This window comes from Plectropomus leopardus, chromosome 3 (assembly GCF_008729295.1).
Source record: "Plectropomus leopardus isolate mb chromosome 3, YSFRI_Pleo_2.0, whole genome shotgun sequence".
Taxonomy (NCBI): domain Eukaryota; kingdom Metazoa; phylum Chordata; class Actinopteri; order Perciformes; family Serranidae; genus Plectropomus; species Plectropomus leopardus.
Genome location: NC_056465.1, coordinates 3,634,103 through 3,649,634, shown reverse-complemented (window position 1 = coordinate 3,649,634; position 15,532 = coordinate 3,634,103). Strand labels below are relative to the sequence as shown.

Below are 15,532 nucleotides of genomic sequence, written 5' to 3'. Positions count from 1 at the left end.
GACATTACCTTAACTTACACATAAACAACTATGGAGATGGGATGTGATGGGATCACAGCAGCCATGATGCCAATCCACAACTTAAAACAAATGTGGGCAAGGCTACTTCCTAACTGCCTACTTCCAGGGTTCCTCAGGGGTTGGTGCTTGGTCCCCTACTTTTCTCTCTGTACACCACCTCACTCGGTGCAGTGATCCACTCCCATGGTTTCTCCTACCACTGCTATGCTGATGACACTCAGCTCTTCCTCTCCTTTCCACCTGATGACAGAACGGTCTCAGCTCGGATATCAGCGTGTCTGGCTGATATCTCCACATGGATGAAGGAACGCCACCTTCAGCTAAATCTGTCTAAGACCGAACTCATGGTCTTTCCAGCTTGTCCATCTGTTCAGGCTCGGATCAGTGTCCAACTTGACTCGAGCCTACTTGTGCCCACAAACTCAGCCAGAAACCTGGGTGTCATGATTGATGACCAGCTGACCTTTAAGGTTCATGTGGCCTCAGTTTCTCGGTCTTGCCGTTATGCCCTCTACAACATCAGGAAGATCAGACCCTTCCTGACCCAACAGGCCACACAGCTTCTGGTTCAGGCTCTTGTGATCTCACGCATTGACTACTGCAACTCTCTTCTGGCAGGCCTCCCTGCATGCTCACTCAAACCTCTTCAGATGATCCAGAATGCAGCAGCACGTCTGGTCTTCAACCAGCCCAAAAGAGCACATGTCACCCCGCTGCTAATTTCTCTTCACTGGCTTCCAGTGGCAGCCAGAATGAAATTCAAAGCACTTCTCTTGGCTTACAAAACAATCACAAGAACTGCTCCAGCCTACCTGGAATCCCTGATCAAGGTCTACTCTCCTTCTCGCCCACGACGCTCTGCATGCGAAAGACGCCTGGTGCTTCCAGCCCAGCACGGCTCTAAATCTCTAGCCAGACTCTTCTCTTCTGTTGTTCCCAAATGGTGGAACAAACTTCCAAACTCTGTGCGGTCCGCTGAGTCCCTTTCTACTTTTAAGAGACAATAGAAAACTCATTTGTTCTGAGAACAGCTAGGCACTTAACCTGACTCTTCTCCTCTTTGCCCTTTGGGGTAGATTAAGTCAGATGGTCCAAAACCCAGCACCTATTGATTATCTAGCACTGACAAAGTTGTGTGATGTTGTATGTTGACTGTTATCGTAAGTAGTGATACTGAGATTGTTGAATCTCAGATACTGAGATCGCTACTGGTTATTACTTTGGTTTCAAAAAAAAAGGGGGGGGGGGGGGGGGTGTGCGGCACTTCTTCTGCCACTAGACGGCAATACCTGTGACCAATCACACCTGAAGCACTTTTTGCACTTACTAAGGGTTTTTTTCCTTAAGTCTAAATTCTTGCTTGTGTTGTACGTCGCTTTGGATAAAAGCGTCTGCTAAATGACATTGTAGAATTGTAGAATTGTAGGGTGCTTGGTTGGACTATAACCATCTTCAAACTCAGCCTTCATTGTGATCTTAGGGAAACACTTGTAAAGTTCCATGACATCTTGAAGGGTTGTGACAATACAGTGATCACAAAATCTGTCCAGGAACAGAGAGACATATAAACATCTGGGAAAATACTTAAACGGCTTCCCTAGCTAGTTCTTGCTACAATATGTGTGTACAGTGCAATGATGACCAACATACACACAACATAAAGCAATAGCAGCCCTGCTGTAAAATGCTGGTAAATATGTGTGTTTTGTGCAGCGGTGGAGGATGTATTCAGTTTCTTTACTTATATAAAAGTAATAATACCACACTGTGAAAATACTCTGAAAAAAGTTACTTTAATTAAGGTAAGTAAGTATAATTAGAACATTTACTTAAAGCATGAAAAATAGAAGTAACCAATGCACCAAATTTGTTTTATATAGACATTTTTTCTTGGAGACATTGTGCTGCTATTGCTCTTTCTCTATTTGAGTCTGTTCAGGTGGACCACATTTTGGATAAGGTGTAATTTTCTTGAGGTATTTACTACTGGGACATTTTGTCTTTTGCGACAAAGAAGGCATCATGGAGCTCAACCGGTTTCACAAAGCACACTTGTCTCAGTTAGGCAGCTACATGACGTGAGGTCACAATGTGAGCAACAGCAATTTAAAGCTACAGGGTGGACTTCGGACTGAACCAACAGAAGGGAAACAGGAATGCACAGGTGAGACAAACTGAGGACACACTGAAGAGGCTGATTAACTGTGTTGTCCTGTCACAGAGAGCATTTTTTAGGGCTCACTATGACAGGAAGAAGTCAAATAACAGTAGCAATTATTTGGGGCTTTGCTTTCTTTTGTTTGAACACAACAAAGATTTGTATTACAGCCTGTCAAACAGCAAACTGTTGTAAAGGCGCATGGGTTCAAATCTACACTGAGATAATTACAGCTGTTGCTGATGTAGCAGGAGAAGAATTAAAAAATTAAATCAGCGCAGCCAGTTTGTTGTTGTAACAGTGGACAGATCTACTGATACCAGTTATTTGTAGAGCTGTTTGTTATGCTCTGCTATGTTTCAGACTAATGCTGTCAAAGAGAAGTTTACAGAGGGCAGGGGATGTCACGGCCCTGGTCCTTACATTTTTGAGAGGACTATAATTGTCTGGAGGGAGTTGCAGTGATGGCCTCCGATCTAAACAGAGTACATGCCAAAGTCAAGATAAAGATCCCTCTGGCTCTATGAATCCTTTGCTCTCCCCACTTGAACTTGAATGTGGCCCTGAACCAAGGAGCAGCAAAGATGACGGGATGTCAAGTATTCTTCTCACACCTCACCGGCCTGTCTCTGTTCTTTTCCAGGTCCCCAAAGCCAATGGAACTATTTGATGACACATGTCAGAGACAGCTCCCACGCTTGGCACAGACGAGATTGAATTTTACTTCCAGATTTCAGTGCACAGTGGCAAAGAAGTTTTACAGAGTTTTGTGTTACATCACAGTGAAAAAATGTAATGATATGATGGCTATACTGATCCACCAGGCCACCTCTGCTTCTGGCCATGTCATTCTTTCATATTAGGCCTTAACCCAATTGGCAGAAAAAATGTTGGCGTGATATGTTACATTAGCATGTTAATATGTAATAGATATGTTGAAACTTTACATTTCAACAGTAACGTTATTATTTATGTGCAGTTAGAGTTAGACATAAAAAAAACACTTGTTTTTGGTCAGGAAAATATCATGTTTTGACTTAAAATATGATTTTGGGGACACAATTCCTGCTGGAAAAAACACAGATAGGTCACTGCGCAACACCCATGTTTGGTGCCTACAAGAAGTCCTTAGAAAAATCCAGACCGGTTCCCACAAAAAGCTTCTGGAAAAACACAAATGGGTCCCTAAAAAAACAGCTGGAAAACACACAGACAAGTCACAACTAAACACCCATGTTTTGTACCTTAAAAACCACTGGAAAAAAACCAGATGGGTTGCTATAACAAGCATCTGGAAACTAAATATACCGCACACCAGTCAAGCTGCACTTACAGTTTACATCCATGTCTAAGAAAACATGGACACTTCACACGTATCTTCTCCCCAGCAGCACAGGCGATCTCTACAATCAGCGCAGTTTCGACGTCCTGGAGTCATGGCCAAAAATGTGTTTCATAAAGTCACCATGACCTTGACCACTGACCTTTAACCACCAGATTCTAATGAGTTCATTCTAGAGTCCAAGAGAATGATTGTACCAAATTTGAGGAAACTCCCTTAAGGCTTTCTTGAAGTACTGCATTCACAAAAAATGAGACAGATGCAAGGTCACAGTGACCTTGACCTTTGATCATCAAATTGTAATGAGTTCATCCTTGAGTCCTTTAACATTTGTGCTTCATGGAAGAAATTCCCTCAAGGTGTTTTTGAGATGTCACGTTCACAAGAATAATATTAATTCAAAGTCACAGTGACCTTGACCTATGACCATCAAATTGTAATGAGTTCACCCTTAAGTCACCTTGAACGTTTGTGCCAAAACTGGAAAAAAAGTTTTTAAGGTGCTCTTGACATAAAGCGTTCATAAGAGTTGCACTGATGAGGTCAGTGACCTTCACCTTTGGCCACCAAAATCTAACCAGTTCATTTTTGAGTCCAAGTGAATGTTTGTGTCAAATTTGAAATAAATCCCTCAAGATACTGCATTCACAAGCATAAGACAGACAAGATCACAACAACCTTAACCTTTGTCCTATACCCACAAAAATCAAATCAGCTCATCATTGAGTCCAAGTGAATGTTTGTGTCAAATCTGAACAAATTCCCTTGAGGCGTTCTGGAGATATGTGTTCACAGGTATGGGCCAGATAAACATATACACGGACAACCTAAAAACACAATGGCTCCAGCCTCTGCTTTCGCCGGTGTGGAGGCATGCAGTTGGCATGCAGTTGGGTCACCAAAACCAGCTGCTGGAAAAACAATAATGGGTCACTACAAAACACCCATGTTTGGTGCCTAAAAAGCAACTGGGAAAAAAACCAGACTGGTCGCTTCAAAAAGCCTTTGGAAAAATGCAGATGGTTTGCTAGAGAACATGTATGCTTGATGCCTAAAAAGCCGCTATCAACACACATATGGGACGCCACAAGAAGCTGCTGGAAAAACGCAGATGGGTCATCACAAAAAGCTGCTTAAAAAAAAAAACACTGACTAGTTGCTAAAAAAGTGCATAAAATACCACCAGAAACACAGCAATGATTAAATAACTACCATTTTTGTTGTTTGTTGGTCTCGAATAGTGGTCTGCAGCTTGGTGTCATGTAATCCACCATCTCCTCCATGTCATTATAACAAAGTCAGATCATACACTACCTCACAAAAGAAATACTGTGAAACATACAAATGCAACATCAGTGTGGTTTTCAGAGATGTACAGTTTCTTCTGGGGACTGGGCTGTGGGACTACGTGCTTCTCTCATTTTTGTGCAGAGACCAAGTTTAAATCAGCACATCATCCTCATCTCCCAAACAGCACACTCTGATCTGCTTCCCCTCTCCAATGCAAATTAACTTCTTTGTGATGCCTCAGCCATCTTAAAACAACCGTGCAAACTTTCTAAAACTAACTTTGTGAAATGATTGCAGGGGGTGAATAATCACAGGACAGTGTTGGGATCATTATGACTGCACAGAGGAGAACTTTCATGTAGTGAGAGGAAAAACAGATGCTAAATGAGAAAACAAATGTTTAACGAACCTCACTCCTGCTACACAACATCTGGTGGTTTCCCAACACATTACCGGCACCTCAACTCTGTTTATTGGGCATATGAGGATGAATGAATACAATTACACACACAGTAGATCACATATAGGGGTCTGTTTAGAATACAGAACTGTGCTGGAACACAGATGCAGAAGTTTCCTTGTATGCTTGGGTCCATATGTATCTGCTTCAATAGATTACCTAAATGAGTTCAGTATGCTCTCCTGTGTCCTCTCTAATCTTTGCCCCTCACAGCTTTCAGTCTCAATACAGCTGAGAATATTCCTGTCTTTTCTTTTTTCTGTATTCAATCTTCAGATAATCTTAAATTAGGAAATAAATGTGTGATATTGAGTGCACTTTAGGGGCCAAATGCATGAATGTAGACTTTAGATCAAAACTCTTGGTGCACAAACAAAAGCAGAAATATGCAGATTTTTTTCCTATCTGGTTTGCTTCTCATGGTACATTTTTATAAATCCTGCTCATTGTGAAATTGAGTGTGAAAATCAGATTTCCACTCCCACAGTCAGCCATGAATACATTAAATAAAATAATGATGAAAATATTATGCTGAAGCCTTTTGTACATTACTTGGCTTGTTGATTGTTACTTGTATGCAAAAGATAGAATTAGTTAAAGGGATAGATATTTTTTGAAGTGGGGTTGCATGAGGTACTTATCCATAAACAGTATAGTACATACAGTGGATGTCTGCACAGCCCTAGTTTGGAGAAGCAGGCTTGAGTCTGACAGGGAACCTAAGCAATGTACTGCTGTGGATGGGTCAGCAACAAATCTGATTCCCCCCCCCCCCCCACCACCACCACCACCACAGAGTGTGGCACAGTGTATGCCGTCCAGTCCTCCACAGGATGACCAGGATGTTCCCCAATAAGGTTATTTTGCACACATCTATGAGTGAGAAATTATTCTATTGGTCCCTTAGTTTAAACAAACAAGTGTGCTTACCCTGTACATCCCCAAAAATCTTTCTAGACCAAGACAGAGAAGAGCAGTTGTGGGGTTCTGCTATCTGACCTCGAGACCTCTTATTGGCCTGGTACTGACCTACCTCTTGCTTCACCAAAAATTCTCTATCAATATCAGTTTAAGTCTACGCTATAATGAGAGTATCTTCACTGCTTTACCTTTCCGTCAGACAGCCTGTTTTGACAGGAAAGCTGTTACCAGATTCAGTTCCCCATCTACGCTTTTGTTGAAGTCACCAGATTCCACTGACAAAAAAAAGTAATTTTAGCTCTTAAAATTATGTTTTGTTGCTGGCCCCCTGTCACAGCAGTACAATGCTTAGCTGCCATGTCAGACTCCAGCCTGCTTCTCCAAGCTGGAGGGGTGCTGACTGACATCTACTGTATCTATTACACTGACTATGGATGAGTACCACTTTAAAAAATCTGAAATGTCCCTTTAACAGTAGGCTCTTAGTAAGACACAGTCCTGTTGCCTGACTCTCTCTCTTTGCTGATAAAGCCTAAAATAAAAACAATATTCTATTTTAATCAAACATTCTACATGCATTTAAACAGGCATCACTTTTAATGTGGGTAAGGCAAGAATGCTGGTGAACCAGTCTGTTTGATCTATAAACATTGAGTGATTCTCACAGTATGTTATCCGCAGCTGATTTATACTGTATGAGAGGCTTCTCCTTCAGTTCATTAAATCCCTGCTGCATCTGAAAGCAGCAGAGCACATATGTTGATAAATCTGCAGGCTCTGACACATGGCTGTTCACTGCATTTACCTCCATTACTGTATATTACATGCAAATGACACCAGGCTCCAAACAACAGCCACACACAGCTCTACTCACATCTGATGTTATAACTCTGGATTGTGCTTTTTAAGGAGAGATGCGGGAGCTCATTAATCCTTTGCATCATGACCTCTTTTCCAACTTTTCTTTAGCATTTTTTTTCCAATCATCCATGTTTTATGCCAGATATGCAATGTGGTGCAAACACTGCTGTTCCACATTTTAGGATGTGATGTGACAGTTTACAAGATGAGCTACAGACTAAAAAAATCTCTGGGATTGATGCAATTATCTGAAGAGCCAGCCTTGTTGATTCTGAAATCGTCAAACACTGCTGCTGTGAGAGTGCTGAGAGTCCTGATGCCAAAAGCCACCTTTCAGTTACGCATGATACACCTCTGGACGGCATCAGATTAGAACACAGATGAATAGAACCAGATGCGGTGTTATTATACGTGGGCAAACAGCCGAACAGCACTTGCCACATCCACTTGGTACACGGACAGGCGATATCACCTGAGGGCATGTACAGACAGAACCTGTCCCGTCCGCATCATATGCGGCAGGACAGCATCAGGTTGAAACGCTGCCAGTAAGGACATTATACTAGTGCAAGGGCACCTATAGGGCGGTGGGTCAAACAAACCCCAGACTTTCATGTAGGGTCTGTTGTTCCCCTCCCATTTGAATGTGATGCTTTTTTTTCTACACTTTACCATGTGTCTCCTTCCCCTAATCCTTACCATCTGTGGTAGCATGTGTGTTTGTTGACATCATGGCAGCGGCATCCCGGAACATAAAGAGCAGACTCACAAGGATACCTAAAACGTAATATGCAGATGCAGAAGTCCACTGTTAAGTGGCAACATGTGACAACTTAGGATGAGGATGAGTTAAAATGGCTTCACCAAATTATTTTATCTTTATTTATTTGTATTGCCATGATACTAATTAAAAAAAGGAAGATGCTTGTGCTGTGTGGTCACGCTGTGCTACAGTACCATTCAGACAACATTATAATTTCTTGGATAAGCACCTATCTTTCCCCACGAGTATATAGATAAAGTATCTATATTACACTTGCATGGCTTCTCCCGCTACTGCTATGCTGAAGACATCAAATTATTCTAGTTACACCCTCATTTCACATTCAGGTGGAGGCACACATCACCGCATGCCTGGCAAATATCTCAGAGAGGCTGCCTGAGCTATGTTCCTTTGGGGGGATGGGATGCCCACAGCGAGACCTTTCCATCACTATTGATAATGTTGAGATGATTCCCACTCTGACAGCCAGGAACCTGTGTGTGACCCAGGACAGGACAGGATTTCCCCTTTCCTCACTTGGGAGGTGGCCCAGATGCTCATCCAAACATGGAATGCTGTAACCCCTTTCTTGCTGGAGCCCCTGCATTTGCCACCACACCTCTGGAATACTGCTGCCTGTCAGACTGCTGCTCCTTTTCACTACACTAGCTTGTTGTTGAAGCTCCCATGAAACTTAAGACTCTGCTGACCTACAGAATGGTGAAGGAAACCACTGCCTGCTTCCTCTTTACACTCCTACAACCCTCGACTCTGGTGCAACCATAACGCTTTGCTTTTGTCTCTGAGTGACTGGCCTTAAGGTCACTCCATGGACCTTGTGATCACTCATCCCAGTCAAGGCTCCATTTGGGCCCCACAGTGGTGGAATGAACTGTCATCTACTGTGAAGTCAGGGCAGCAGAGTCAATGCCCTTCATCTGCCGCAGGCCATAAATGCACCTTTTCTAAACCAAGACACACGTAAGCCTCATCTCTGTTAAACTAAACAAAAACCCTCTAAGCCCTGGCACTGCAGCTCTGAACACACTCTGAATTAAATGTTTTAAATGGATGCATGTTATTTAAACATACTAGGCTCTTGGTCAAAAAATTGTGCATATGTGGGTCTGTAGGTGCACATATTCTAACCATATCTTTTTTTTCTTTTTTGTTTAGATATATTTGCTTAAAGGATCAGATAAATCTGATGGTTGACATGATTACTGGGGTAAGAAAGACGAAAGTATAGTGACACAAATCTCATATTTTTCATTTTTACTTTTAACTTTTCTCCTGTATGTGAAATAATAGATACGTCTTTGACCTCTCCAACACAAATTTAAATGAAACCAGACAGGAGGTTTAGAGGGTGTCACTGATGGAACGACTAACAACAATGTGATCTCAGAGAAATACATTAAAATAACCATGACCTCTAAACACCACATCACATTATGGTGGCAAGTGGTGGTGACACAAATGGGTTCAGGCACCAAAACTACTTGGTTTGATTAAGAATAAGATTGTATTTTTTGCCCAAAATAACTAAGTTTGTTATGCTTGGCCATAATTATGTTAGTTAAAAGAAGTCTCCTCTGACATTTACTTTTACATGAAACAAACAGCAGTTTCCTGTGTGAAAGTCCAGTGTTTGTTTGACCCATCCACAACCCCAACCTTAGTTGAGTGAGAAAGTCCATATATGGACTTTTTTTTCTACCTGTAAGTTGTTGTTTCTGTAGTACTGGCAGATTATTTTAACAAGCTACCTACCACCACCATGTAATACATTGTTAAGAGGTTGTGGTCATTTCCTGTTTTCTTTAAGACTTAGCAGTGGCTGAAACGTGGCAAGGACCCAGCCAGACACTTTTTACTGTGAGGGCTAATAGGCCAACACTTGGAAACACTGGTTTTATCATGTGTTGTACTTTATAATCTTATCATATGTCTTTATGAAAAATCTTAATCTAAAAAAAATCACTTGGAACTACTGCAACATGGAAGGAATTCACTCAATAAAGTACAGGCACCACAAAGTTTCACTTCAGTGCAGTTCTTGAGTATATCTACTTTGGGTTCTTTTTTATAGAGAATCTTGAAATCAGTATTGCAGCTCTACTGCCTCCTCCTTAAAATAAGGGCCATTCACCATGACAACAGCGATAATGTGTCATGGTGGGAAAACCAAAGAGCAGGCCACAATCTGTGTTCATTGTGTGGGAGAAAAACGGGAGATATGACTAATACAGTGTATGACTGTGAAGAAAGTGACAGATACAACTGTTAAAAATAACCGAGGGGAAATTGGGCTAAACATTTCACAAACTGACAGTGCTGTTGGCATTTTGAGCTCCATTTGTGGCATTTGTTCCGACCTAAACAATACCAACTGACAAAAGAAGTTTTATTAATGATTATGTTGCTTAGTGCAAAGACATATGCCTTTCAAAACTTTCCTCTCAGCCCACACAGTGCACTCGCTACACACCGCCGTAGCGACGGAATTCACCCAAGAAGGCTGTCAAATTATAAAAACATCACTATTTCAGCGCGGTGATACATCGCTAGACGCGGCTGGTACATAACTGTCTGTACATTGTAACTTGATGTCATTTAGTAGCTCAAGAGGAGAGGAGACTGTTGTTGCGGAGGGAAGCTATTAATGTGAACATGTATACAGGTCACTCACTCTACGCCTTCAGGATTTTTGACCTTTCTCCTCATAGCTGAGTTCATCATTTAAGATATATACCTGGCCCGTATTCACCAAACGTCGGAGGGGACAAAATCTGTCTAAACTGACCAGAAATTCTCAGAGTGATGCATGTTTGGTCCTACTTTTAGGCCTGAAGGTAAAAGTATTTTATCAACTTTTTCAACTTTGAAAATGACTCCTATCTGTGCTCAGAGGGAGCGCTCCATGTGTCCAAGCCTGTTAGGAGTTCAGGCACACATGCTTCAGATGGAAAGTAGCTTGGAAATAAATCTGATACTGTTCTGTTAGTGTCTTTATCCTTGAGAGGAATGTTTTTGTACAAGTAAAGCTAGTATACTGAGCAACATCAAAACTAAGCCCAGAGCCTTGCAAAATCATGTGCAATACAGTACCTAGGAGTCGCAGCAGTCATTATTTGATTTTCACATCAGATTTTTGGATATATTATCTGAGTAACCTAATCACTGATCACAGAGCCGAATACTTGGATGAAACAAGTATTTGGTACAGATATTATAAAATGTGTTGATATCCGTGCTTGTGATGAGGTAAAAATCCTCATTTGTGTAGGTGTTTTCAGCTGTTAACCTTGTGATAAAAAATAATCTAAAACTCAACTCAGAGATTGTTCTGTCAATAATTTAATAAATAATAAAATATAGCAACTTCTGATAAACCCTGCCCATTCCGAGTACAAAGAAAGATAATTTAGTTGCTGAAGATACAGATAATGGTGTACTTGCTCATCTCTACTTAATCAGCTATCCTATTTCACTATACAAATAAAGCCTACACCTTAAATTTTACAAGCAGCCTCGCTGAGGTTTAGGGGTTGAAGCACTGACTATGAACTACAGTCCTGTGTAGGACCGTCTACACCCACTTCCACTGCATTTCTGACCATTACTGCCCACTCCAGCAGTTAGCAGGTCTGCTCCCACCTGTACCCACTGCCTGGGAGGCTCGCCAAGGGCTGCACAGCATACAACAGTCAGTTACAGGCAGCGTGGGTTGAATGAAATAATATACGCATTTATTACAGCCCTTACCTGCAGAAATGCAAATGTCCATCCCATTCTTTGTCATGCTTTAGGTAAACAACACTCCAGAAATGATCATTATCTTTCATAAATAAAGAAACAGCTGACTTTCACCACAACACAAAGAGGGCCTCAAAAGAGACTGACTTGTTGCACTGTAACGCATTGCAGGACCTGCAGTCGTTTGACCAACTGCCTTCACCAGCAGCAAAGTTAAAACCGCCTGATTCTGTGAGATTCGTGTTCTGTGGGATCCCAATCCCAATACAGTCCACTGCTATGAACATCAATATCCCGCATCTAAGTTCATTATCTTAATTTCTGCTTTGTAACTGGATGACTGCTTGATGAGGTTTCATGCATATTTCCTACATTAAAAATCAGGGACAGACCAGCAACAAAAAGTAGCACAGACAGTTGATGACAAGCACAAAATTTGAACTGACAAAGCACATTTGTCAATCTAGGAATCATTAATTAAAAAAACCAAAATAAAACACCATCTGTGAATTTGTATTGTTGAATGTGTATCCTTAGGCTATCATGTAAAACAATTAAGCTAATTTTCCAAGTTTTTCCTCCCCATGTTTGTGTGTACAGAAATCCAAAATTTAAACGTAAATTAATGCAATGATGACCTTACACCTAATCTGACTTAAAAGCCTGCTTTTTAGAATGACTTTAAATATTGCACAACAGTCGACAGTGTTTCAACACACAACTAAATTAGAACTAACAGACTCTATACACAGGAGCACGTTATATTATTCCAGGGTAGCCAACACAGTGTCTGCAAGCACCTGGTCGCCCACAGAGACCTGAGTCAGCCAAAGGGCAAAAAAATTAACTGCGGTAAAGTTAGCCGTCACTGTAGCATAAACTAACACTCACAGTTAGATACAGTGATCAGACCAGTGAGCTGATGGTGAAAGCTAGCTATTGACTTGGTGAAGTTAGCTGAAGGACACACATGTAGCGATATCTGGATTTCAAAATTGGGTGTTAACAAATGGTATAGTTTGAAAAAAAGCCAGCTTTCACTAAACCAGCCCACCAGGAAAATTTAGAAACTTCCCGCTGGTCAGTCTGCACTTGACAAAATATATATTGTAAAACTTCCTTAAGTCCCACTGTGAGAAACGACTGTTTCAAGTTGTGTAGTTGTGATTCTGAGATACTTGATAAACAACATATTGTATCCTCTTTGTGAGATTACAAAGGGAATGAATAAGGTCAGTACAGAACCTGTTGTCACTCTTCTCTCTCAGTTATTATAAAATCTCAATAAAGAAATGAAATGATACAGGGAATAAGATTACCTGCTGATTTTAACCCTGCAGTTCAGTATAAATGCTATTAGGCTAATGCTAATGTATGCATACTGGTCTTTGCCCTAACAGAGTCAAAGCATATTTATGTATCAAACTCTTTTCAATTCAATTAGGGTTTTCATCTTCCTCCTAAAGCCAGTGTGGTGGATTTCACCCTCCACCACCTATTATTTTCAGGTTGCAAACGTGCCTCGAGGGCGGATAAACATCATGAAGATCTCTCGCACTAATTAAGCTCAAAGTTGCCGTCCGAGCCAGAAGTTCCAAATTTGAGTGGGCCGACTTAGCTGGGGCTAAATCTCTGTTTCCACCCCAAGGCAGTACAACAAACATCAATACTGCATTTTTAATGGAAGTAAATGGGGCATGCATAATTTGTAAGCTCTGAAATAATCCATATTGCAGTGTGTCAAACTGAGTCTGTAAATGATCTAGAAATACTTTATCCATCTAAATAATATTATTAGTGTTATGGGCTGCAGATGGTTATTATCACATCCACTCCCCAATGTGTCAGAGCTGGATAAATCACTGCGGTGACATGCCGTAGGTGGGTGATACCCAATTTATGGCCTGCGGACCAAATCTGGCCCCTAAAAATGAAGTGATTCACGCTGAGAATTGTTTTGTACCTTTAGTATACATAAGGTGCCAGAGTGCATAAAACAGAATCAAAATAGAGCTTGTTTATCAAAAAAGTGCCAGTGGAGGATCCCCCACACCCCCCAACAGAGGTCCTATTTCAGCCCCTGGCCCGCTATGGCCCTAAAATCCGGAACGTCATTGATTCCTGGAAATTTCTTATAATCCTAGAAATTAAGGAAAATCCAGGAAATGTCCAAAAGTTCTAGATACATCGTAAAATCCTAGACACATCATGGGATCTTAGAAACAAGCTGAAATCCCAGAAATGTCCTAAGGTCCAAGATACATCCTCCAAACCTAGTAATGTCCTAACATTAGGTTTGGAGGTTTCTATGATTTATGGACGTTTCTAGGATATGTCCTAATATCCAAAGAAACATCCATAAATCATGGAACTGCCCTGAAGTCCAAGAAACGTCTTACAATCCAAGAAACGTCCTAAAATCCAAGAAACATGCTAAAATCATACGAATGTCCTAAAATCCAAGGAATATCCTAAAAACCCAGTAATGTTCTGATATTCTGGAAACATACATGAATCATAGAAATGTCCAAAAATCTAAGAAATGTCCTTAAATCTGAGAAATTGCCTTAATTCCGAGAAACATGCTAAAATCATAGAAATGTCCTCAAATCCTAGAAACATAAATGGGGCTGCTGCGACTGGCCCCTGGCCTACTGTCATTATGCAAACGAGGCCCCAAAGCAAAGCAAGCTGAGTATCCCTGCTGGAGGTGATTATTCTTTAAAGACGGCGATTTTCAACAACATATGATCCAAAGACATCTGACAGGTGTGCATATTTTCACCGACCAGGAGGTTTTCTTTCTTCTGATTAAGAGCCAAGGATAAACAAGTGTTGGCCTACAGCAAAACTCAGCAGTTTATCCAAATAAATCTGTTCACAGCTGAGAAACAAGGTGTCACTGTGTCTTGCATGTTATTAGAACAGCTCCCAGCTCTGCGGTGAACATACACATTAGCATAAAACTCAAGTAAGGCAATGAGAGATGTTGTCTGGAAACAGAAGGCCATCAGAAGGCAGAATGAGAGCAGTGGAAGTGAAAAAAACTGTGGTGTTTTGGCTGGGTTACCTCCTCTGCTTTGGTTTGCTCAAAGGCAAACTCCATGGTGGGCACAGCCAGCTCGTTGGCGAAGAAATTCACATCTCCAGGCAACTGCAGTGAGCTGACGTTGGGTCCGGGGCAGTTCCCGCCACGAATGCAGCTCAGCAACTGCCTCTGACAGAGAGGACAAAAGATGAAGAGAAAGAAAAACATGGTGGGATGAGAGAAATTCACTGGTGGGAAGACAACAAAGATTGAGACAGGATTTAGGAGGAGAATTCAAAGACACAGAGGTAAGCCAGTTGCTGCTATGTTAATGAATTAAATGAGTTCTAGATAAATTGTGGTTTCTGTGTAGCATTGTTCGGTCATTGCTTGATTTTAAAACAACTGCTTGAAATATCAGACCAGGTTTATATTTAATAAATTATGTTAAAATAAATATGTTAAATCTTTGAGTGGTGTTGTGTTTGGTGTTTCCTGAGAATTCATGCTCTACACTCATGCAGATGCTCAAAGTTTTTATTATGGGTCTGGGTGTGCCAACACATTCTCACCCCAAGTTGTCACATACTGCAGCCTTGTCAGTGGACTTCTACGTCTACATATTACACTCTAGGTATCCTTCTAGCTGCTTTAGACGTTCCAGGATGTAGCTACCGACACCAGTATGTCAACAATAGCACATGGTGATATAAAGCTTCTAAAGCACATGGTTATGTTTTTGCAACAAAAGCACATAGAAGCTAGTTGTCTGCACGGGCCTGAAAATTGAGCCCAAAAACTGCTCATGATGATGATGCAACATTTGAAGCCTGAACCTGAGTCTAAATCTGAATATAATGAAAGACACACGCACACATGCAGCAGCTAAACTATTGTTTTTTAAACTTTGTTTAAAAGATAACCAATAA

At 41.2% G+C, this 15,532-nt stretch overlaps 1 protein-coding gene across 1 annotated transcript in view; it reads right to left on the bottom strand.

The window, feature by feature from the left end:
• LOC121962737 (inactive N-acetylated-alpha-linked acidic dipeptidase-like protein 2) overlaps positions 1-15,532 on the bottom strand; it is a 498,032-nt gene that overhangs the window by 170,417 nt on the left and 312,083 nt on the right. Inside the window, exon 12 of the mRNA XM_042513024.1 lies at positions 14,646-14,792. Coding sequence (XP_042368958.1) covers positions 14,646-14,792 — 147 coding nt within the window. The remainder of the gene's footprint in view (positions 1-14,645; positions 14,793-15,532) is intronic.